Genomic DNA, 25,613 nt, shown 5'->3' with positions numbered 1-25,613 from the left:
TGTTGATATTTAGCTAAACTACACAAGTTTGTCTTTTAAACAGCATTTATACAATTTTAAAAATATGTTTTGAAAACTTTTTTTTTCAGATTGATGTTGGTTTTTCACAGGTCAAGATCAATATGTTTGCATTTACGTCAGTATCAGTCAATGTTAGTGATTTATAATAATACAGTAGGTGCCATTATTATTCATGGATATCAACTGATTTGTATTTCAGTATTTTTGTAATTTGCATATGTGTTCAGGGACGGAAAATGAAGGTGGTTGGCCATGCATTGATTTGGTTGGTCATGTAAAAGTGATGCAGTGGATGATTATATGCTGTTATTGTTAATAGTTCAATAGGCCACAAAGGGATCAATCATATAGAGATCGAAATGAAAAAAAATAACCAATTTCTGTTGATTTTCTTTCTTTATATCATTATTTTATAATATAGGGTTCTTTAAAATTCAATTAAATTCAGTTTATTTATATAGCACAAATTCAGAAGGCATTTTAAAGAGACAACTGAACCAGAACATTTAGTCAGATTGGTTCAAAGTTTTCTATCTAAGGAAAACCTGTTGATTGCATGGACTCACTGATTCGAAGGCAATCCCTCACACAAAGCATACTTGTAGCAACAGTGGAGAGGAAAAACTCCCTTTTAACAGGAAGAAACCAGCAGAACCAGGTTCAGTGTGAGCGGCCATCTGCTGAGGCTGACTGGGCCTTTTTAATGAACAGTTAAGGAGATACTCAGCTTCTTTTTGTCTAAAGCTTAAAGCTGTAGGGAAAAGGCTGTTCCAACCATTGCAGTTCTGAATTCTCCCGAGTGGTACCCGACTTTACACGAGTGAATAAAGTGAACGTGATCGGTCAATTATCAAGGGGGATTCCAAGATGCTTTGTCTTGGAAGCATCTTGATAACCGGTTAGGAACTTAGTGCTAGTAGGTTCCCAATGGGAAATTACATTGAGACCAAGTAGCACTAAATAAGTGACTTAGAAACAACACTGTCAAGGAATGCTATGGACAGCTGAAATTTTATATAGAAATTTTCTAAAATTTTGGGGCAATATAGTTTGATAAAGATTCCATTTATATACATGTTTAAGCCAGAATTATTTGACATTTAAATATGACTTCCCTACGACTTAAAAATAGAAGGGAAAACAGTACCAGCTTTACAAAAGAAAAAGCTACTTATGTATTAAAGAAGAAAAAATAAAAAAAAACTTAGCTGTGTCGTGACTCATGAAGGAAGGTTGTAATAAATGCAGAAAGGAAGAACTATCAGCTCAGGTCAGTGAGCAGAACAAATAACTTCAGAAAAATCCAACCCTTTGCATTGCTCTGTTCCTAATTAGAAGGATGATTTATTTAGTTGTGACATCTGAAGAGAAACCTTGGAAAAAAATTTCATGAAAATCTTCTAAGTATACAACTTCATTGTGGACTTTTATGACTTTTATTTCTTAATTATTGTTTCAAAAAAGCAGCTTGAAAGGGCATGAGACAGGAAACTAAGAACTCCTTCAGTTAGTGAATCTGCATTTCTTGAGGAATTGAAAATAGGAACTCTGAAATTCTCTGAAATCATGTTTTTGATCCTATATGACAATATTTTACATTTTTTTCTGTTTTCTCTCAAATTTCATCCACATCTTCAACTATCAACTTTCCAAAGGCACTTTGTGTCCCTCTGGTGGTAGGACGAAGTTACTGTTAACTTGAATTGTCTTATAAATGTAGTCTAATATCTCACATTATATTTATCAGATTCATCCATTTCTACTTTTGTGAAATGTAACTTTAGCTTCATGACAGAGGTTAACAGATCTGTGTATTTAAATCATGCTTTTGATAAAATCTGTCTCCTTTGTCCCTCTCAGCACCAACATTATATTCTCCACCTCGCTGTTTCCTCTGTAAGAAAAAGTTGGAATCCACTCTGATTGGTTGCCTGCTTGTCCAACAGCAGTACAAGCTCAGATAGGCTGAGTGGACATATGGTGCCGATTAGACATGGAGAGGACATGATATCATCCATGACCATCTCATCCCCCTGAGATGGATCAGTTAGCGCTCACATATTTCACGTTTCTGCTGTTTTATAGCCTTCTCACAATGGAGTAGATGCTGGGAGACATACATACTGACCCATATTTAAGTTAAGTAGCAGTAGTGAAATGAAGAAGCTTTGTTGTCATAAAACAGCTCTAGCAAATGCACAGAATGTGTTGCACTGTTGCCTTGCAGCAAAATGTCCCTGGGTTTAAATCCTGACTTGTGGTTTTTCTGCATGTTCTCTATGCAGGTTCTTTGCTTATACTCAGGCTTCCATGACTCTAAGGTTCATTTGTTATTTCAAGGTTGTGTGTCTCGATGTTGCCCTAGAATGAACTTGTGACCCGTCCAGGATATACCCAGCCTCTTACCCTCGGGATAAGTGAGAAGGAATTAGATGGAGGGGTAACTGAAACCAATTGTTTTTGTCCTGTGGAGTACTAAGAAATTTATATTTTTACTCTTACAGCTAGTTGTATGAAAAGGTACATTTTATGTTTTATGTTTTTAAGAAAAGTGTTAATAATAATAACCAATTAATCTGACAAGGATGCATGCATGAGTTCAAGAGAGAACCCAAACATGTAGATGGAGAACATGCAAACTCTGTTAAGAAAAGCCCTATAATCTAGTTTATTGTTGTTCAGAGAATCCTCCCCAAAGAATCTCTAATATTTCAATTTCTGGGTCTTAAACTATGTAACTGTCAGGGAACATTAAGGGAATGATACCTTAAACTCCTTTAAAGATATCAATGGGATTCTGACAATAACCATAAAAGATTTAAAACCCTTAGAAGATTTTCTACAGTAAAAAATTTGCAATTGCTGTAATCTTCAAAGACTGTTCAGGGAGCGTTCTCTCAACGTTAGGCTCTGTTGAACATTTTTAATGTTCCATGAAGGCCACATGATTATTTCATTTTTCTCACGGTTTTTAGTCATTTATGTCCATTATATGCCAAGTATGCAATTAAAGTCACATTGTGATTAAAATTAGATCTTTTTTTTTAAGTGATCTGATCAGACATTTAAACTCCTATAAAACAATAAATACCCCACAAAAAAGATCTAAGATAAAAAAAACAAAAAAACTTTAGCCCCCTTAAGGGAAAGAGGAAAAAACTCATCTTGCCCTGATAAGCAATATCCTTTCAGATTACCTCAAAATTCTCTTTTCTTATTTTATGGTATGATTCTGTACTATTCCTATACATTAAGAACATTTTAGTGTTATGGCTAATATGGCTCCAATGTTTGGTTTACCAAGCAAATATTTTTTTTTTATTGTTAGCAGACTGCTAGTCCCTGCATTTTGTCTTGGGACATCCAAAGGGCCTTCTCCTTGTGGGACATGCCTGAGATACCTCGCGTCTAGTGTGCTTCTAGAGCAGAAGCTCAAACCACCTCAGCTGACTCCCCTCGTTGCAGAGGAATGGAGGCTCTACTCTGAGATCCTCCTTGAATGGTTTAACTGCTCACCGTACCTCTGAGGGGATAACTGGCTTCCCATAGATAAGCTTGTTTAAGCTTTTATCCAGGATGTTGTTCTTTCTGTAAATGTCATGACCAGAGGTGAGGAAGGATTTTAGAAACCATTTGTAAACCTAGAGCGAGCCCCCACTTTCTTCTAAACTCTCTTCATCAAAAGGGATTTATCTCTCTATGGATTTCCTGCTCCAGCCTCCTTCTGCTTTTGAACACTCTATTCAGTCTGAAAGTTTACTCTACTATTTAAATCATTTATAAACCTCTGTAAATGTCTGTGTCACATGAGAATTAAACCCCTTTCTGGTGTAACTAATTGGTTTATGTTCCTGATAATCCTTCAGATGAAGGGAACATGAACTACAGGTCTTCCTTTTTAGAAACATTTGTTAATTGAGTTTGACTGGACCTGCTGACATAAACAAAAAAAAACAAATGAGTTTATTTAAAAATAAATTTTTTTGAATTTTCCACTTGACAGTATTACTGCTGCCACCATCTGTATTAGAAGGAAATAACAGGTAGGGGTAGCCACAGATTGGCTAAGGGTGGCCATGGCCAGATCTGTGTGTGGCCATGGCCATGTAAACCTCTCCTCTCCTCCTCCTATATCTTTGGGAAATAAAGAGCAACTGTTACCAATTTCTCTCAAATTGATATGTGTGATATGTTATACTAGAAATGTCCTTAATCCAGTAATCTGTCATATTTTACATTAGAAGAGGATAAACCAGAAATTCTACACTCTCATCTTCGCAGGACATCTTAATTTGTGTGCCCTGCTATCAGCCAGTTTCCATCCTCTCATATCAACAGTGAAAAATTAAAGATACACTACGTGTTGGAAATCTGTGTTTGGTGACTGACGTTTATTTCTGTCAGGCTGAAGGGACAAAAGTTGGAGAAATACCGATTCTCCTGACGTTTCAAAAAAAACAAAACACAAAACAGCGTAAGAAGACCTCTTAAATGTATTTATTTTATTAATTTGTAAAAAGAGCGACCGATTAAACTGAATGTTACAAAGTTGACATGATTATATGAGCTCTTTTCACCGAGAAATTATCAGGAGCACCTTGAAAATGGTCAGATCTGCCTCTCTGGCTGCAATGCGCGCTCCCGACACAGGGCAAAACAGAATTTCGCACAAGACCGATTCAGCCTCGGAGTTAGTACCCGACCTTTCCGGTTGAATTCCTGAAATGATAATTTCTTTTGGGACTTGTAAAAGTGTTTTGAATGTTTTTTATTTGTTTTGTAAAAATGCTATTTGTTTTGAATTTTTAGAAGTGTTTTATTTATTTTTAAATGTAGATTTGTTTTCTGAAATGATAATTTGTTTTGGAACTTGTAAAAGTTTTTTAGATTTTGTAATGTTGGTTTGCACCTCCCGACCACCGTAGCAAAGAGACGTCCTAGTCCATAATTGCGTAGGGGGGCAACCAGATGTCAGTTATGGGGCCCCTAAGAGGTCGGGGGCCCTAAGCAACTACCGTCTCTGCCTACTGATAGTTACGCCACTGCCTGTCCCCCTCGGAGCTGCTGATCTCCTGTCGGCCTGCAGAGGTCACTGTTTCCTCCTCGCCCTTTCTCTCTCTCTCTCTCTCTCTCTCTCTCTCTCTCTCTGCTCTCCTTTCACTCCCACCATTCTCCCTCGGATCCTTCCAGTAGCTCAGAAAGGAGCAGAGAAAAAAATCTGATCGAGCCTTTCCGGTCTGGTTTCCTTCCAACTCTCTGCCGCCAGAGCTGAAGGAAGCAGAACCGAGCGGAGGACTTTAAACCCAACGCTACTGTATGCGCTTCGTGTTGCTGTCACCTCCCTCTGACTCGGTCCCTGAGGCTCCAGCGGGGGACATATCTTGTCTGTCGCCCTAGCGGCGGAAGGCGCCGCGGCAGCCGGACTGCGCCGCTCCCCCTCCTGCTGTCGTGGACTCTGGAGGAGCGAAAGAAAACAAAAAAACGCAAACTGGGTGGAAACCTGAGCCCAGCGGTGATGAGAGCTCTCCCTGAGTGGATTTCACTGCTCTTCTCCCTGAAGCATCTGGAAAGGATAACCCAGGGATCCACTCCTCCTCCATCTCTGGACTCCCTCCCGGCAGCAGTGGATATGCTGGATAGCGGTTCTCCTCTGCGCATCGGCTGAGGGATCTGGATCCTGCCCATCATTAAAGCCCTCTCAGCAGATCGGTGATCCTGACCCCAGCGATGCAGTGAGGATGTGCGCAGCCAGGTTCAGCGGCTGCCTCAACGGCTGCACGGAGGAGGCCGCCTGCGCTCCGCTCACGGCCTCCAGGATGCTGGATTGGACCGAGGTTGGTGCCCGGATCCTTAGCAGCCTGGAGATGGGAACAGTGATGACCGTCTTCTACCAGAAGAAGTCCCAGAAGCCTGAGAGGAGGACGTTCCAGATCAGACAGGACAGCAGGCAGATAGTGTGGAGCAGGAGTCCTGATAAGATGGAAGGAGAAGGTGAGTGTTACAGCTCAGAGGATGGACTTCAGGACCTGCTGCTCCCTTTAAACCTAGAAAGGGAAGCTTTGCATTAAATGCATGAAACTGTTTCAGTGGAGTAGTGATTGTAGAGATGCCTGTCAGCACGGATGAGGAGGAAAAAATGGTTCAGTTAATCTTAAAATGTTTATAAATCTGAGTGACAACATTAAAGCAAAACAAACACTTTCTGTATGTCATTTACTTCATTTGAATTGTTAACACATAATGGGAGCTGGCTTGGAGCTCCACTGCCTGGCTGTGTTTGTTTCCTCTTTAAACCAGCTGGTTTAAGGTTACCTTTTATATCTCTGCTTCTGTCTCCATAAACCCCAGTCAGCATCAGCAGATGGTTCCTTCCTGTTAAAAAGGTAGTTTTTCCTCTCCACTGTCGCTAGAAGCTTGCGTAGTGTGAGGGACTGCCAACCGGTTTTACTCTGTGTTTGTGTTTTCCTTTATGTTGTAATTAATGTTACTTGTTGTTTTTGTGTGCAACACTTTGGCCAATGTAGGTTTTTCTTAAATTTACTTTAGAAATAAATTTTCTTTTTTTCAACCGTGTAATATTGCTAAAATAGAAACATCCTGTCCCAAAGCGAGAGGAAAAATAAATGGTAAATATTTGTTTTGTTGCTTGTTGAATACCATTATTAGATGTTCTAACCACATTTTCTTTGTCTCATTCGGTATATGGATAACATCTCTCTAAAATGTATCTCCTGATGTTCATCAGTTGGCTCGGAGCTCGTCTGCTTGGCTGTTTGTTTCCTGGACTGGTCTAGTTGCTTTTTGTGTCTCTGCTTCTGTCTCCTTGAACCCCAGTCAGCCTCGGCAGATGGCCGCTCACACTGAGCCTGGTTCTGCTGTAGGTTTCTTCCTGTTAAAAGGGAGTTTTTCCTCTCCACTGTCGCTACACGCATGCTTAGTGTGAGGGATTGCATTCGAGTCAATGAGTCGATGCAATCAACTTTGAATTAATTTGACTGTATGATCTGGTGAACTGTAAAGTGCCTTTAGATGACATGTGTTGTGAATTGGCGCTATAGCAATAAGCTGAATTGAATTGAATAATGGTGGGGTGTATTATTTTCAAGATTTAAAAAAATAAAAATTTAAAGTGAGCGACAATGCTTGGCATCTGGCCCCAATTAGTCTGATACCCCTAAATGAATTCAAGCTACTTTGTGGATGTCTTCGTTTTTTTTTATTTTGAGAAAGTTAGAAAGCATTCAGAATAGAAACCAGAGCACACACCAGCAGGTTCGAAATAAAGCTGTTGAGAGTTTTAAAGACGGGTTAGATTATAAATCAACACACCCAGCTTTGAACAGCTCACAGAGCACCCTTTGATCACCCTCATAATGTGGAAAGAGTTGCAACAGATGCAAGCCTATCGGGAAATTGCTGCCTACCTAAACTCTACAGCCAGTCAGGCAGAGTCAGAGGAGCAGGGGAGGAGCTGCACAGACCCAACGCTCAGGTTGGAGAATCTGTTGATATGAAACTAAAATGATGGCAACTCAGGATGAATTTTTAATGCCTGTCTACATGTACATCAAGAAGGGTTCTTGTTCTTAAAACCCCTTTAGGGATGTGTATGCAAGATGCATCGTTAAAGAGACAAGATGTTAGCAAATGGATACTAAGAGACTACAAGGGAATTTTAAAGTTGGTCTAGGCAGTTAAATGAATTTTCAATATAATCGCAATTTAGCAAAATGCCATTTTCAAATCTCAGAGGTACTTCATTTTAGTCACATAACATTTAACAAGAGTAAGACAGTAAATCCTTCCTTTGGGCCTTTAGGTGGTGGTAATGGACTTAAAGAGGGTTTTCCTGCAACAAAGACGGGAAAAAAGTGTAGCAGCTAGCACGCAGATCCATACATGATAGTAGAAGTAAGAACTTCTTCATCGAAAAGTCCTACAACAATATACTCTGGAAAATCAAGCTTTCAAGTTCATGGGGAAATGGAAACCATAGAGAGAAACATCTACATGTTTGTTCTTATAGTGTGAAGCAATATTGCAATAAAACCCTAGTCGCCATATTTTGTTTAATTTGGTTGGTTGTTTGTTTATTTGTTTGAGATTGATTTATTATTATTTGTCAAATTGTCTGAAATAAGTTCCTTTTCAATTAAATTAAGTTTATAGATGCTAGAGATCGGCCTGTTTTCCAGTGTAGTCCTGTTTCTCTGACTGACTGGCTGGATGTGCTCTCTTCAACCTTTGACATGGGAGCTGGCTTGGAGCTCATCTGCCTGGCTGTGTTTGGGGTTTTCGTTGAAACGTGAACAGGAAGAGGCTCTACGCTCATTCATTTTTAAGAAGGACGTATTTGCCGTTTTACCGACAGGCTGTTTGTTTACACTCTCCCACCAGCTTTCTATCGTGCTTCATATGTCACAGTCAGTTTTGCTCATTGGTCCAGGGTTCCCGCGGGTCCTTAAAAAGTTTTAAAAGGCATTGAATTCTTCAAAATAAAACTAAGGCCTTAATTGGCATTAAAATGTCTTAAATCAGTCTTTTGTAGGTCTTAATTTTTAAAACATCATAAATAGGATTTTTTTTATTACGCTGTATTTTTGTAATCTAAATAAAACTTTAAAATTGACAATTATTTTTTTTTATTTAAAAAAATAACGGCTCGCCATTATTAGTTCCGTTCCGATAGCGGAACAAATAAAAGCGTTGTTGCAGCCGGGACATTTGCGAGATGCACCATTAACTTTTTGTCTAGAAAATATGAGCAAGTGTAAATGTAACCAAAATTCTCTATCCAGCCAAGGGTTTTCTCCATGGCTAAAACCAGTACCAGGGAACATACATGAGGCACGGTGTATTTTGTGCAAGAAGTCATTCAAGCTCGGAACGATGGGAATTAAGGCAGTGGAGTCACATGCGAAGCGCGAAACACAAATTGTCAAAATCGAGTTATCTAGAAACAGCCGATATTTCTCAGTTTTGTTCCACCCTTGTCTCTGCAACACCTCCACTTATCACCAAATCAAACATACTAAGAAAACGATATAAAGAAAAATAGCTGCAAAAAAGACTTAGCACTGGTTATGTTGTGGCTTTAAAACTGATTTGTTTTGTTCCCTGCTAAAAAATAGTTTGTGAATTCAGTTAAATAATTGTTAAAATATATCTGTCATTTTTGTGTTTTTAGCTTTCTTCCTGTATGGGAAGTTTTTCAAAATTTGAAACATTAGTGCAGTGGTTTATGTTAAAATAAACCTTTGGGTTAAGTTGTCGCAAGCAGGTTTTTCTTGTGTTTTCTTGTAAATTTGGTCTTAAATTTTTATTTTAAAGTGGCATTAAAAAGTCTTAAGCTGCCTTATGCTGTAGGAACCCTGTGGTCAGAGCGTTGGCCAATAGGCACAGACAGCGGTTTGAAAAACAACTGGTTGTTCTCATCAACAATCTTCCGATGTCTCATTCATCGGGGCAAGACTAAATTACACATTTAATCTCACATTTAGTCTGGTTTATCAGGCTAAAAAGACATAGAAAACAGTTGCTGAGAGGAGGTTAGGTTGGATGGTTGTTGGAAGAAACCGAAGCAAATTCTTCCATATTGCTTCTGTGTTAGTAAGCTTCAATGCTGCCAACGAGGTGTTTGGAAAAGCTGCTATTCTTAGCTTTCATTTAAAGCCACAAAAATGCTGTTATTTCATAACTGTTTTATTACTTTTCTAATTATGGCCAAAGTTTACAATACACACCTGAAGACATGCAATATTCTTTATTATTTCTGTAAAAATCAAGTTCATGCTCTTTTCAATAGTTTTTTTGCATTCAGTCTTTGTAACCAACACAGCTGGAAAACAAGTGAAAATGAGCAGAGTTGCCTTTTTCTCCTACTTGTGATGGATTTTGACATTCTGCTGTGGAAAGGCCGATCCCATCCCTACTCAGCATAGGCGCTGTCAAGGCCTCCTCTGTGGACAGACACATCATACCCTTAGACCTCTGCTTCCTCCACTTTGACCTCACTGTAACTCTCCAGGCATGGCGGCGTGCTGCTGCCACAAAGATCCTAGACCAGCCTCAGACTTCCTGACTGGATGTGGGCCGAAAGAGCAGACGCTTGTCGCACAGTCCGCCCGCCCTGTCTAGGGCGTGGAGGCTTTTGTCTGCAGCCATGATTTTGTGGCTTGAAGACGTATTTTTTTTGCAGTTCACATCGGCTCAGAAAAAAAAAAGACTTGAAGTATTCACAACTGGCATGATAGGGTTCCCTTCTGTCTGCCATGTGTCTCTTCAGCTTTATGGCAGAACTCTGTAAAGAAAATAATCCCCCGGTCTCCGACGAACAGGCCGGATTGTTTTCACATCAGACAGATGCAGGTAATTCAAGACGAGAGAGAAATATTGAAAGCATGCATAGAGCTAACACGGAGACACAAACATCCTGTCTGAATTTGGAGCGGATATGAAACGTTTCCACTACAGTTTAAAATCTATAGCTTTTCATGAAATAAAATCTACAAATGAAACTCAAAAATGTTTCCAACTTGGTTTTGTTTTGCAACTTCTCCACGTTCAGCATTCAGTCTTTTGCAATCGGTTACAGGGAATCTGATAGGGCAACAAAGGACAGCAGTGCTAGTTGGTTTTTCTTTAACTTTTCCTCATTATAAATTGTTCTGCTACAGTGATAGTTTACACAGAAGAACCTTATCTTACTGTATAAAGGAATCAGACTTTGTGATTGATCAAAAGGTGTATAGCCTAGCCATCCATTTTCTAACCTCTTCTGTCCAACAGTGTTAATGTTTTGAATAAACATCAATTCAATTCAGTTCAGTTTATTTCTATAGTGCCAATTTACAACACACGTCATCTCAAGAAACTGTACAGTTCACCAGATCATACAGTCAAATTGATTCAAAGTTTTCTATCTAAGGAAAACCAGTTGATTGCATCCACTTATGGATACTCGAATGCAATTTCTCACACTAAGCATGCTTGTAGCGACAGTGGAGAGGAAAACCTCCCTTTTAACATAAAGAAACCACCAGCAGAACCAGGCTCAGCCGAGGCCAACTGGGGTTCAATGAGTCAAAACTAGGGCTGAGACAATCAGATTAATCGTGATTAATCGATTATTGAAATAATCTCTCTTAGGGCTGGGCAATTTCAATAACGATATATCGATCGAAAGACATTTATTTATTTGTTATATTCATTTTGGTCACTTTGGTTTATTCTTTGTCAGTATTTAATAACATAACTCAGGTCTCTTAAGTTATTTTTCTTTAAAACAATTCTGTTATGGTTAAAAAAGTTGGTTAAATAAAGATTTAATTGAAAGTCTGTGTTTGTGTTCTTTAGTAAAATTAAATCATTTAGCAATATCATAAAATGTCCAGGCAGAGCTCCACATAAAATATGGTTTCAAATTTTTTCAATAATTATCAATATCGATCAATATGCATTTTTTTAATCGATAAGCTTTTTTTCTATATCTTTTCTATAGCTTTTCAACTCAAAATGTCAGAATTAACGTTGAGTTCCAGGCGTTATAGAGTAGTCCAAAACAGAGCCTTGTTTTAGCTTAGAAAACATGCAAATTGAAGTCATTGAAATCTTTCTTAGCCTGCAATACCCGATACCCTTTTGTTTTCCTGTAAAGGGGTTGGGGTTGTGATGCTAGCCGGAAGGAATCAACTCCATTGCTGCATTGTAGGTTTTTGTGAGCTGAAGCCTGAGTCCACCCCCTCTGTTTAAGGTTGTTTTTTCTCTTTTAATAAAATGGCTTCCTTCACAGCCCTTTAAAAACCACCTGTCCTCTTTGTCCAAAATGTGAACATTGTGGTCCTCAAAAGAATGTCCTTTGTCCATACAGTGTACATGTAGGTGTAGATGTTGCAAAATAATCGCAGAATAATCCTTAGTTGCAGACCTAGAATAAACCTATTTGGGTTTTAAGTCTAAATTTTAAATCTGTTTATTCCATTTTAGCATGATGCATACAATATACCATAAAGGTTCCAGCTGTCCGCAGCACTTTGAGTCTTTCACACTGTTTTACTTTAAACTCATCGGGTGGGGGTACATGTGGCTCAAATTCTGGCATCCTCTCTGCTTTAGTTTAATTTACCCTTTTTAAATTATGGCTCACAAAAATTTTTAAAAATGGCTTTAACTGGCTAAACCTCTGCTGCTTGTTTTCAAACTTGCTACTTATTTTGACTGATGTGATTAATGAAATACTTGGTGAACAGTGATGTTGAACTTTAAAGTTTGAAGGTCATAATGTTGTTTTCATATGAGCAACCTTATTCTGCTGCAGAAAGAAGATGTAAAGCATAATCTCTGGAGATGGTTGGAGTTGTTGTAAAAGGTTTAAGCCCATCTTGATGGATTCTTGATATGAGTAACTATTGTCTCGATTTCCATTACAGTTTCTTTCTGATTCACCATGCTTAGTTTAGCTTCATGCTGCAGGTAAACTGTAACTTTTTAGGCTCTTGCCAAGGACAAAACAACTTTGCAGTGTCAGATACTTTCTTCTTTCATGTGTCAAACTTTATAATAGTTTAGAGGCCCTGACAAGTGAAATGATCTTGCTGCATAAAAAGATATTTGAATTTTTTTGTCTTTTCCCTCAGATTTAGTGTTTTCATCTCTTTTTCAGACATTCCTCGGATAGAGACCGATCAAACCTACTGCACACGCAGCCCTATTAATCAAAAAATCATATTTTATCCTCTAATATTCTAGAGTTGTGTTTATTTCCGAGACTGCAGCCAATTCCCTTTACAATTTGAGGTATAGTGAGCATCTTAAGTATTTTCCAGCAACTTTTCCATTTGGTTTAATTTTTTTCATGCATTTTCTTGCAGACTGCTAAAAAACCTTGAATCTACCAAAACACACACTCGCATGTTTTCTTAACCTCAAAGCGGCCCTTTACAAACAACCTCCCACCGGACGAAGCCTCCAGCAGATTCCAGAAACTCAGCGGGTCTCTCCGTTTCTTTATCTCCTACAGCTCGGTTTCATTTCTTCCTCTTTCTCCCATCTCTCCGTTTTGTTCCTCCAACTGTAGTTTCCACATTTCAGGACCGTACTCATTCATCTAAGCACCCGTCTTATTTTCAGATACACCCATCCATTCTTTCACTTTTCCTTTACATTTTAAGGTAATTCAAAAGTATCTCCATCTGACCATTTGTCTCTTCCCTTCTTGTTTTAAACCGACGGGTACAGGTTTATAAAGCTGCCTTAGTTCCAATCAAAGATTTTTGTCATATTTGGCATAACTGTGACCACAGCTCCAATGAGGACCTTAGAAATTCACTGGGATTTACCTTCAGCCTCTTTAAGGATCACTATTCCCAGTCGAGTTGGTGACTAAACCAGGAAAAAAAAGAGACTATAATGAGCTAAAAACAAGAACTGACACAAGGATTCTGTGTTTTCCTTTAAGACGCTTTATTTTCCAAGCTGTGGTGATTTGAAATCCTGAGGCACAGGAAGTGTTGGGTTATCAGGGAGTGTCTCCCTTCCCGTCTCAGATTGAAGGACTGAAAACAAAAGCCCTGAATCTTCTGCAGGAAGGAGAGACATTGAGCACAAATGAGGCACTAATCCTCTCATTAGAGTGGCTTGGCTCGTGAAAAATGTTTAAATGTTTAAAGTTGAAAATGATGACTACATTATAATATATACTGTTTTTTTGTTCCTGTATGTATTTATTTCTAAATTAATCTGAAACGGATGCATTTAAATTCAAATCACATGCTTTATTAACACTAAATGGAAATTAAATGTTTTTTCAATGAGTTGTAGATTTCGGGGGCTGTAAGTTCTCCTGTAGCTATCTGTCTCACAGCTGGTCTCGAGGAACCTGACAGAAGACGCTCTCAATGTTGTCTGTAATGTTCTTCCTCTTGTAAAGATTTTATGCAAGCTGCCACTTTTTAAACCTTTTTATGATCAGAATAAAAATGCTTTTATTGTCCCAATAGTAGGAAAATGTGGGTTTAATTCTTAAATACATTTCAGAAAAAATATTTAGTATAAAAAGCAAAGACAAAGTTTCATAGCATTTGTAAGAAAAATGGAGGGAAGTCTATTTTGCTACCGAGTCAAGGACACATTGCTCACAGCTGAGAAACAAAAAGGTCTCTCTATGGATTAGCCTTTTAAGACACTCCTTCTTTGTTATCCTATTTGTCATTGCACATTGTACATTGGGCTGATTTGAGTTGTACTCTCCGCTGAGCGAGCAATGGGCTCCCAACATGCGATACCCTTTGAGTATTTTGGCGCTTAGGGTCTTGCTCAGGGTTCCAGAATGTAATTCAAAGAAACTTGCTCTAACCACCAGGCAACCACACCCTGTTTTCTTTTCCACTACTTCCAAAAAAGCCTCATTCAGAGGGCTTGCACCATCATGTCCCTTTTGTCCGTAATGTAATGTTGTCTCTCAATCTATATTCTTTGTCAGGATGGCAGCTGTATTTTAATATCCTCCTTGTCTGTTCCTTGTGGACCCATATGACCTTTGAATTGGAAGTTTCAAAGTTCATATAGAAACCTGATTTACACATTTCTATTGTGAATGCGAGGCAGTATATTTTTCCCCTCAAGCACAGTGCAAGTCAGTGCATAAAACAGTAGACAAGAGACACCAACATGTCCTCGGTGTATCTTTGGCCAGATATCCTGAACTGTTGCATTACAATTCATCAACCCCATTATAAAATAATGCTCTGAATGCTGTGTCACAACTGCATTTTGTGTTATTAAAGTTTCATTGAGACCATTTGCCCATCTCTTTAATTCGTTTTATGTTGCCATTTCTTGATTTTTGAAAATCGACATACTCAATTAAATTACAAAGCAACCTAGAATAATCTTACAACTAACCTTAGAGGTTTGACTTCTCAAAAGCTGGAACACAACCTTTCTAATGCATTAACACTAAAACCCCTAGCCCCATAATGCCCAGTGGTCTCATTTATAAAACATTGTTTGGAATCCATACTAAAATCAAACACCCAAAAATGGAGTACATCTAAAAAAACAGATTTAGAAAACCATGTGGGGACACAAAACCAACCGATCTTTCTTTATAGATCTTAGCTGTATGTTAGAGTTTGCATTAAGGGCTCCGCCTCATGTTTGGCACTCTTTACACCCACGTTACACCATCAATACTCCATTCAAAGCATGGAATGAGTGACATGCCATCTGCATTCGTAGTCGTACTTCATAGGGGGAGCAGTCTTACCAGATTTATGTCTTCCCAGATACGTTCTCCCGCTCTCCTTGGAGAAGCCAGAGATCCTCCCAGGTCAGTTGACAGACGTAGTCCTTCCCGAGTCTCCCTGGTTCCCTTCTGGGACCATCCTCTAGGCCTCCTCCCGTTGGGGCGCGCCTGGAACACCTCCCGAGTGAGGCGCCCAGTGGGCATCCAAAAAAGATGTCTGAGCTTACCCCTCTCAATGTGGAGGAGAAGAGGCTCAACTCTGAGCATCTCCCAAATGAGCAAACTCCTCACCCTATCTCTAAGAAGGTACCCAGCCACCCTGTTAATTGCTTTTATTTGGGACAAGACCCATTTGATCAATGATATTAAACGGTTACCAAAGGCAACCCCAGCCAAAAACCAGTCTAATAGAGATGCTGGTGTGAGAGGTGGAATTTGGAAAAATATATTTAATAGCCACCTTAAATAAAGTGAATTTATTTATTTAGATATTTGCGGACTTTGTTACGGGATCTTGCCCCATTTTACGAAAGTCAAAACAATTTTGTTTTGTGACTCTGATATAAACATATATTTTTTTTTTTTTTTTACAAAGGTTTACTCTGGTAGGAGGAGATCTACTATAAGCTGAAGTCTTTTACAGACTAATTATATGTAAAAAACTGAGAAGAATGATAACCTAGAAAATTAACTATGGATAGAGTTTCAAACGAAGTCCATCAACATGGTGCCCTTTGGATTTTTTTATGGATTGGATTCCACCGGATTCCCTGTAATCCTTTAGTTTTCTATCTATCACATTTCTTGGATGTGATCTAAAACAGGGGTGCCATCTGGCAGGGACCGATGTAACCAACTGCACCACGAACAGTTTATTTCTCTGGAAATACTCTACAATTATGAGCAGCTGGTAATTTCAGGTCAGCAGTACATGCAGCTGTTTTCATGAGCTGCACTATAATTCAATCCGGTACTGAGAGATTATTTAGAAGGAATACACAGCTGGCTATCAAATTGCCCCAATAATGAAACTTATTACCACAGAACCTCAGATCTGAGTCATCAGTGTGTTTTCTTATGCTCTGACCCTTCCTACTCATTGAAGCTGTCAGCCTGAAAGCCCAGGCAGTACTGTATGTTTATTACAGTTGTGTTTACAGTGAGAGTGAGGATTAAAGGTCGAGTCGAGGTGTGTTTCTGTCAAGTGCAGGAGTTTTGAGCAAGGGGAAAATGTGGTGCTTCATGAACTTGTGCTTGGGTTTTACTTAATGTCCAACGGCCAAGCTCAATGGCAGGAAATGATAAAGGGAATGGCAGAAAAAGGTAGAGGTGTTGCTTTAGGCTGAAAGTGACTCAGCTCAAGACCTTTTCTTCTTTACTATAAGATGATGTTGAAAATAAATTTGTTGTTCATTTTAAGCTTTAAACATGTAACAGTTTTTGTTCACGGGGGCTCTTAGCATCTATATTAAAGTCTCTTCAGGTTTTTGTACTGCTATCTCTGCCCTTTAGACTTCATGTGTACAGTGTGACATACGTGAACAGCTTGCAATGTGTGGTACTTCAAATATAGGCCCCCTTGTTTTCATTTCCGCTTGCACTCCCTTTATATAAGCTTTCAACTCAACTCAACTCAAACTTTATTTATGAAGCACATTTAAAACAACCGGCATTGACCAAAGTGCTGTACAGGAATCACATTTGGAGAGCATAAGGTAAAAACTGAAAGCTAAAATACATAAACAATGCAAAAAGAAAAAATTAATGGAGATTAAATATAATAGGATAAATGTTTCAATTAAAATTAATTTTAGAATAAAATTTAAAATGAAATTTTGCCAAATGTCCACTTAGACTTGATTAAAAGCTAGGGAGAAGAAGTGTGCTTTTAGAGAGGATTTAAAAACCTCAAAGGAGCCTGCTGATCGAATATGCCAAGGCAAGTTATTCCAGAGTCTCGGTGCCGCTGCCATAAAGGCACGATCACCTTTGGTTTTAAGTCTGGTTTTAGGCATGACCAGTACCAACTGATTAAAGGATCTCAGTGTTCTGGTCGGGGCATGGATTTGAATCAAATACTAGGTGAGTTAGACCATTAAGAGCTTTAAAAACAAGCAATAAAATTTTAAAATCTATTCTAACAACAACCGGGAGCCAGTGCAATGAGGCTAAAACGGGTGATACAAGGGGCATTCAATAAGTAATGCCGCTGACACACTTCCCGATGTTTAATCCAGCTGAAATTTTGCATGTGAGGTTATTTAAATCTCTATAGATTAAGTAGCTAATTTTTAGTAGCGAACTTTTTGTGGTTTCTGACTTACAGGTATTTGAAGATGAGTAAAGTCTGAAATGGAGCCTGTTGAGTGTCTAGCAGTGATTCGGTTTTCTATTTGGGACTCACACCACGGGAGACTTTTGATGAAATGAAAGTAACTTGTGGTGATGATGCCTGTTATATGACCCTGCAAAACGTTTTACAAGGTTAAATTATGGGACATTGTCACTATAAGTTACTTTCATTTGATCAAAAGTCTCCGGTTGTGTGCATCCTTTCTAATGCAAAAACACAGACTTAAATCAGTTTGAACACCTGCAAATCAGAAACCACAATAAGTTCAGAGCTGTAATTTACTATTTAGTCTATAGAGATTTAAACAATTTCACATGCAAAATTTCAGGTCGATCAAACATCTCGAAGTGGGTCAGGGGCATTACTTTTTGAACGTCCCTCGCATGTGGTCAAGTTTACTTGTGCCTGTAATGGGCAGCTGCATTTTGTACCAGCTGCAGACGGTGTAAAAGTGAGTGGTCCAAGCCAGCATATAAAGAATTACAGTAATCCAATCTATTAATAAAAGCATGGATTACAGTCTCCACATCTCTGTGTGGTAGGCACCCTTTCACTTTTGATAAAATCCTTAACTGGTAAAAGCTGAGGTATTCACTTAAATGGTTTTATGGAGTTCTTGAAAGAGTTCCCAGACCAATTGATAAATATAAAGACAGGCTACTGAATATGAAAGTGTGTCCAAAACTTTTCAGATCTTTTTTTGCCAGGATCTATAGGTAAGGAACATGCAGAAAACTTTCACCAATAATAAGCTGGTCAAGTTAATGGTGTGAGAGAAAGCATTTGGGTTGTCCATAAGGTGATAGTGTTCACGTATCTACTGCTAATGCACACTTCTATCCAGATGACTCTGCATTTTACCAACCTTCACAGTTGGCCCTACTCTAAGGAAGCTAGCCTTGACATTCAAACTGCTGCTTCGTTGCTTGAGGCAAAAATATATATTATTTACATTATTTGATAAAGAATATATATGATTTATAACTGTGAAGCAAACTAAATGTGTCCCAAATCTCAGATACTGAAGGTATTTCTTTCTTAAAGGAGAGCTTAAGCACAATGCCATAATTTCTTTCCATTTCAGGTTGTACAGCTTAATCCTCCAAAACCTTGGAGTTTTTTTCTTCAGAGCTTCACTGACCTGCTAAGATTTGTGATCCTTGAGTTAGCTTCTCTTTAAAGTAACCAGATGTCTTTCTGAATGTCGACCTGAGGTCACATACTTTGCAACTTGATAGATGATTCTAGAGTATACTAAAGACGTTTTTCCTGTAAGGATTTCAAACTTTTTTAAAGACCTCTGTAAATGAAGACTGCCAGTGTAATTCTTTAATTGGACCTTGAATTTGTATAATGTTAACTTGTTTGTGTCCATTTTTTGTTTGTGTGTGTATTTATTTTGATGTTAATGTCAAGTTACAATATGCAACATGCAAAAAAGATGCAATTGTATAAAGATGCAATTGTATGGCTGTTTGGAGTTGTGGTTAAAAAAAGATTAATAAGAAATAATAATAAGGGAAGAAATCAAGGTGCAACAGGAATGTGCATGCATTGAAACCAGACAGAGAGATAGGAGAGATGGCTAATAAAAACCAGGGTTGATAAATGTTTTTGTCTACTACTGAAATATTACAAAACTGTCATTCTAACTTTAAGAGGTTATAACAGCTCATGTTTACATTTATTTAAAAGGACAGTGATGAATGTGCATCTATCTATTTAGACATTTAATCACAGATATTTTAACCTTTGAAAACACAAATGGAGGATCAAAGGATTTCTTGAAACTATCAACTATAATCTGACTACTATGTGAGGAAGATGGCCCCCTCTCTTAATCTCATGCCAGACCCTCTCCCTGCCATATGCTGACCATTTAGATGAGAACCAGATCTACTCCCACCTTTCTTAGTCAGTATTATCTACAACATCCTGCTTGTTCACTTTTACCTAATGATTATCGGCAAAAAGAATCCAAAAGTGGTGTTTTTCAGTGGCCAAAGAAGATAAAGTTGTTGCTAATTTCATTAAGAAGGAGTTCATCTTGTGGAAAATTGCTCGCAATTTCTTTTTTTTTTTCTCAGAAAGCTATTGGACTGTGTGAGAATGTGCTGAGTGTCTAGAAGACTGTGTTTACTTGTGTTTTTACCAGACATCTGCTATGTCAATAAGCTGGACGTTTTCTTTGTGGGTGTGCGACTGCTGCAAGTGTGAAAGTCGAGTCCTGGGTTTACATCAGCTCTGCGGTTATAGAACCATAGCCCTTCAGATTAAACTGAACTGACTGATAATATACTAAAAGAGTTTGACAATGAAAAGCTCCTTACTTCAAATGGTAGCACAACAATTGATGCATTTTGATGGGAAAAATACAAAAAAAAAGCCCAAATTACTTAAAGACTGAAATCTGATATGAAAAATAGTTTAGTATACATAGATATTTAGAAATTTGGCTTTGGAAAAAAACCTGCATTGCTGTGCAAAGAATTGCACCCAAATATTGATTTATTAATCCAAATGCAAATACAGAATGGAATTAATTATAATGTGCAAATAGAGATTCATACAAATATGGACGTGACTCTATTCTCTTAGATTTAATTCAGTTTATTTATTTATTTATATGGCGCCAATTCACAACACAAGTCATCTCAAGGGACTTTACAGTTCACCAGATCATACAGTCAAATTGATTTAAAGTTTTCTATCTAAGGAAAATCTGTTGATTGCATCGGCTCATTGACTCGAATGCAATCCCTTACACTAGGCATGCTTGTAGCGACAGTGGAGAGGAAAAACCTTCCTTTTAACAGGAAAAAAACTCCAGCAGAACCAGGCTCAGTGTGAGCGGCCATCTGCTGAGCACGACTGGGGTTCAAGGAGGCAGAAATAGAGATACAAAAGGCAACTGTAAAAGGCGGCCCTGTCCAGGAAACACACAGCCAGGCAGACGAGCTTCGAGCCAACTGATCAACATCAGGATATACATTTTAAAGAAATGTTATCCATATACCGAATGAGACAAAAAAAATGTGGTTAGAACATCTAATAATGAAAAGGGTATTCAACGAGCAGCAAAACAAATATTTACCGTTTATTGTTCTTCTCACTTTGTGACAGGATGTTTCTATTTTGGCAATATTACAGGGGTGAAACAAGGATATTAATTTATATAGTAAATTTAAAAACAACCAACACTGGCCAAAGTGTTGCACATGAAAACAACTAGTAACATTAATTACAGCATAAAGGAAAACACAAATACAGAGTAAAACTGATTTGCAAATATAAATGCTCAACTGTTGAAACTGACTGCATTATAAGTCAGTGAGTTCAGATTAGTTCAGTATTTTTAGCAATAACTTCGAAAACACCAAGAGACGATTGACGGTTTCCACCATGATCATAATTTATAATTTCAGATTTATTTTCTTTGAGGTTTAGAGAATTTTTATCTGAGTTTGACCTGAGTTAAACAGTGGTTTCAGTGAGAAAGGATCATTATGCCTCAAGTGAAAATAAATCTGATTACTGTCAAAAAATTAACGTAATAAAATATTACACTTTCCTAAAGATATGGAAAGTATATAAATAAAGTTGAGTGGCGGCCTTGTGGTTAAGGCATAGAGATTGGAATACTGAGGTTCTGAGTTTGAGCCCCACTCCCATGGACTGCCAATCTGGGTCTCTGAGCAAGACCCTTAACCCCACACTGCTCCCCGAGCGCCCCAAGATGGCAGCCCACTGCTCTCCAAGGGGTTGGGTTAAATGCAGAGAGTTAATTTTATGACAGTGTATTGACAATAAAAGCTGAGGAAAATAAAATTTGTCCACAAATGGATCCTTGAGGAGCTCTATAAGCAGGGGGAGCTGGAACGGAGCAGATTCTCTCAGGCTTACAGAAATACTCAGAAAAATAAAACATAAACCATTCCACGACAGTACCTTGATACCTCATAGATCCAGTTAAGAAATCTAAATATTGTTGTCAGCTGCATCAAAGGTGGGTAAAATTTGTTCTAAAAGCATTAAAAAGCATTCAATTAGACTTATCCATTCCTGTATAAACCCTGCTGTAGCTAATAAAGATTAGATTAACCTCTTAATATCCACCTACCCAAATGGAAAAGCAAATAACAGAAACTGTAAGCCCAAATGACATTTGTGAAACAATATTTGAAAGCTAACACCTTCTAGTTTCTGAATATATACATGAAAATTGGGTGAGTAAAACCCCCAAGCTGCGTCAGTTCAAACAAGACTCAAAGTTGTTTTTTAATATTCTCGAAAATAGGTCTTTTTCGAACAGCAGTTATAAAGACATGCTTGCTTGTTGTGGCTGCTTTGTCATGGTACATTTTGACATGCTGCTATATCTGTGTTAATTGTGCTTTGGTGCTTGATGTCTCCATAAAATGAACTAGGTGGTTGAATTGTGGAGAATCTAAGCTTTCCAACGATGTCTGACATGTCTATATTGGTAAACATTTTACCAGTGGAAGTTTCATGCATTCTGAGTTATTAGATGTAAATGCTTTAAAACGGGTCGCTGGCGACCAGGTGGGTTTTGAGAGTTTAAAAATCTTTACAAAATGCAGTTTCAGAGCTTTATAGGTTGTCCTATTTTGCTAACAACCATTTTCAATTACTCTGTGTTAGATTTAGGCTGCTCTGTGTAGCAGTGGGTAGCACTGCTGCCTTGCAGCATGAAGGATCCAGGTTCCATTCCCAGCCTGGGATCTTTTTGCATGTAGTTTGCATGTTCTCCCTGTGCAGGCATGGGTTCTCTCTGGGTACTCTGGCTTCTTCACACAGTCCAAAAACATGACTGTTAGGTTAATTGGCTTGAGTTTGGCTTGATTGTGAGTGTGTGTGAGAATGGTTGTTTGTCCCGTATGTCTCTGTGTTGCCCTGTGATGGACAGGTGACCTGTGACCGCCTCTCTCCTGTGGAGAGTCGTTACCCCAGTCGGGATAAAGTGTGAAGGAATGGATTTTATTTGTTTGAAAAGAAAAATATATAAGTCTTCTCTTTTGGAACTGAACAGTTCTCTGAAATGGGCCCAAAGTTTAGTATTTTTTTTTTTAATTAAGAACAAGTTTTTAGTCAATTTAATTATAAAAAGATTATTCAAAATAACTTATTTCATTTCTTTGGTATGTAAACTTATTTGGTTTTGGTTTTAAGGTCATGGTTTTACAGCCAAAATTAATTTAGAGTAGGCTATACATATTATTTAGAACTAGCTTTTTTTGTTTTATTTGCAGCATCTTGCATACTTTTCTGTGTGTTAATAGAAATAAGTACCGAGGTCCACAGACCTTTTTTACTTTCCCTCCCACTGATGTTACATTATGAGGTCATCTTGACCAGAATAATTTATCTAGTTAAATACACTCATTTAATCTAGGAGTTCTTCTTTTTTTTTCAAGAACAAACAGTGCTTCTGCATTCAAAGATGTCTACAGAAACGTTACCCTTCCTGCAGCCCACGATTGAGATGTTTGTGTAGAATCTGTTTCTGGCCTCCTGATCACAGTGTGACCATTCATGCAGCTTCCCAGCAGTAGATTTTTGTGTGTTTGGCACGGAAATGAACAACGTGCCAAATTGTGATTAATGGTTGAGCATATTTGTGTTCATGCAACACTATCCTTCCTGTCTTCCCTTCCTCCTCTTCCTCCCCCAGTTGACATACGTGAGATCCGGGAGCTGCGGTTGGGGAAAGGCTCGCGTGATTTCGAGCGTTACCCAGAGGAGGCTCGTAAACTGGACCCGGCCCACTGCTTCATTGTGCTGTATGGCCTTGAGTTTCGCTTGCGAACACTCAGCGTTGCAGGTCAGTGCATATTTTCAAGACTTAAAGGTCTGATAACTTTTTTCATTTTGTTTGTATTTTCCCACATTTGTTTTTAGATTTACTACCCTTTAAAAGCAGGTGTGCATTGATGTACATCACTTTCCATTGATTGCTTGTGTTAGTTTGTTTTCAAGTAAGAATGGTCCTTAAGTATTGGCACTAAACAAATTTATTGTAGAGTTCTTAAATTTCCATAAAAGCAGGGTCATCTTGGTTTAATCCTTAAAAACTAATTTCACATACCAGCTTGGTGATTGCTTCAAATAAAAACAACTTTATAGAAAACAAGTTGATAAGTTTTTAAGGGTTAATCAAGATATTAAATTTGATCTGATATTGAACATCACTGAATCAAAAAAAAAAAACCTAGGGTACAAAATGCTATTAAAAATTATCAGTATATATTACAGTATATACTGCTAAGTAACAAGAACTGAAAGACTATAGTAAGGTACCACATGGCTTTAAATTTGGGCCTGACCATTTTTTTATTTTGTTTATTGGAAACTTTTGTAATTGTAAAAGTTGCTATAATAATTGTAATTGTTAACGGGGACTAATGTTTTGTCCAGGAAAAAAAAAAGTTGATCAGAAAATGTATTGTTTTATTTAATATCTCTGTGATGACAGCCTACAGCGAGGAGGAGGTCAACATGTGGATCACAGGTCTGAACTGGCTGATGGTCGATACCCAGCGAGCACCAGCACCACAGCAGATAGACAGGTATTTAAGCAACTCACTACCTAGTCATTAAATCAGGTTTAGGTTTATTTAACAGTATATGGATGACCGGAGACATAATCCTCGATTGAGATGGAAAACCATTAAGGAACTCTTCACAAGTCTGTATGAGGACCTAAGGTTATTATATGTAAGTCAAGGTGAAGCAGGAATATCAACAGTTGCATCTGGATACTCGGTGCTGTTCTGTTTTGTCCAGGTCAACATCTTTTTATCCTCCTCAGCTTTTATGCAGCATAAACCCTCTGAAATGGGACTGGTCTGTTTTCCTCTCAGATTACCCAGTATTATTGATATTTGGTGGACATTACCAGGGAATAGAAAATGTGTAATCATTAGTGTTGGGCTGATGCCATTTTTTGGCATCAATACCGATACCTGATACCTGGCTGTGCAGTATTGGCCGATACCATACCGATACCATCTGTTTGAAATTTATGTGTGTGTGTGTATATATGAAGAGCTGCATACTACTTGGATGTAAAATAATCGCCATCATGCCTTTTTTAAAGCTGCTGCCTACCTTCGTGACGCAGGAAAAAGTCTAATACAAACTGAATCCAGTAGAAATTTTTATTGCCTACCTGGAATGGGTGACAATAGTTGAATAAACTTTTGGCTCTCAAAATGGTATCGGTGCCCTATTTGTTGGTACTCGCCGATACCAATACCACCATTTTAGTGCTGGATCGGGGCACCAGGGTGATATCAGTACAACACTAGTAATCATTGAAGATTTTATTAACTCATAAGCACAGATCATGTCTAAATCACCACAAAAATTGTTCACTATACACAAAAAACAACCTTCTTTCATGGTCAAATGAGTGCCTAGATTTAAACACATAGAAAGTCTATGAGCTCAAAAATCTCCAAATTAGCAGCCTGATACATCCACGTTGAGTCTACTGTCCACCATTACATTGGTTTTATATGACCAGCGAGACCCTCTCATGGGTTAAAGAACAGCAGCTGATTTTATCAATGGTTTTTCAGGCATTTTGGTTTGGCCAGTTAACAACAGGGGTGAGTATTGGCATGGGTGTTGCGATACGATATTTATCACAATACTTGAGTCACGATACGATATAACCCACAATGTTGCAATATCACTATATATTGCGATATTTTTTCCAGCTATTAAAATTAAATGTATAAATAAAAAATCAAGTGCTCTATATGTTCATCAGAAGATATTGATAATTCACACCCTATGTTGTTTAAAGTTTGATCAAAATGGCTCCACAGCACTAGTATCTGCCAGATTGGCGGTGCACAGTTAGCCCATTTTCCCTTATTGTTTTTTTTAAATCAGTACTAGGAACTGAAATATTTATATTATATCGGACACCCGAAAATCAAATTATATTGCCAATATGTTAACCCCTAG

General features: G+C 38.1%; 1 protein-coding gene across 1 annotated transcript in view; it reads left to right on the top strand.

Moving 5' to 3' along the window:
• The first annotated feature begins 5,169 nt into the window (after positions 1–5,169).
• The window catches only part of LOC119787619 (1-phosphatidylinositol 4,5-bisphosphate phosphodiesterase gamma-1-like), a 44,910-nt gene continuing 24,466 nt past the window's right edge, over positions 5,170–25,613 (top strand). Inside the window, exons 1-3 of the mRNA XM_038291584.1 lie at positions 5,170–6,012; positions 23,311–23,460; positions 24,112–24,205. Of these exons, the coding sequence (XP_038147512.1) occupies positions 5,760–6,012; positions 23,311–23,460; positions 24,112–24,205 (497 nt within the window). The 5' untranslated portion in view covers positions 5,170–5,759. The remainder of the gene's footprint in view (positions 6,013–23,310; positions 23,461–24,111; positions 24,206–25,613) is intronic.

Source organism: Cyprinodon tularosa, unplaced genomic scaffold, assembly GCF_016077235.1.
Source record: "Cyprinodon tularosa strain WSP-4 unplaced genomic scaffold, ASM1607723v1 ctg30, whole genome shotgun sequence".
Lineage (NCBI taxonomy): Eukaryota > Metazoa > Chordata > Actinopteri > Cyprinodontiformes > Cyprinodontidae > Cyprinodon > Cyprinodon tularosa.
The sequence above is the reverse complement of the archived record's forward strand: the minus strand, read 5'-3'. Positions and strand labels throughout refer to the sequence as shown.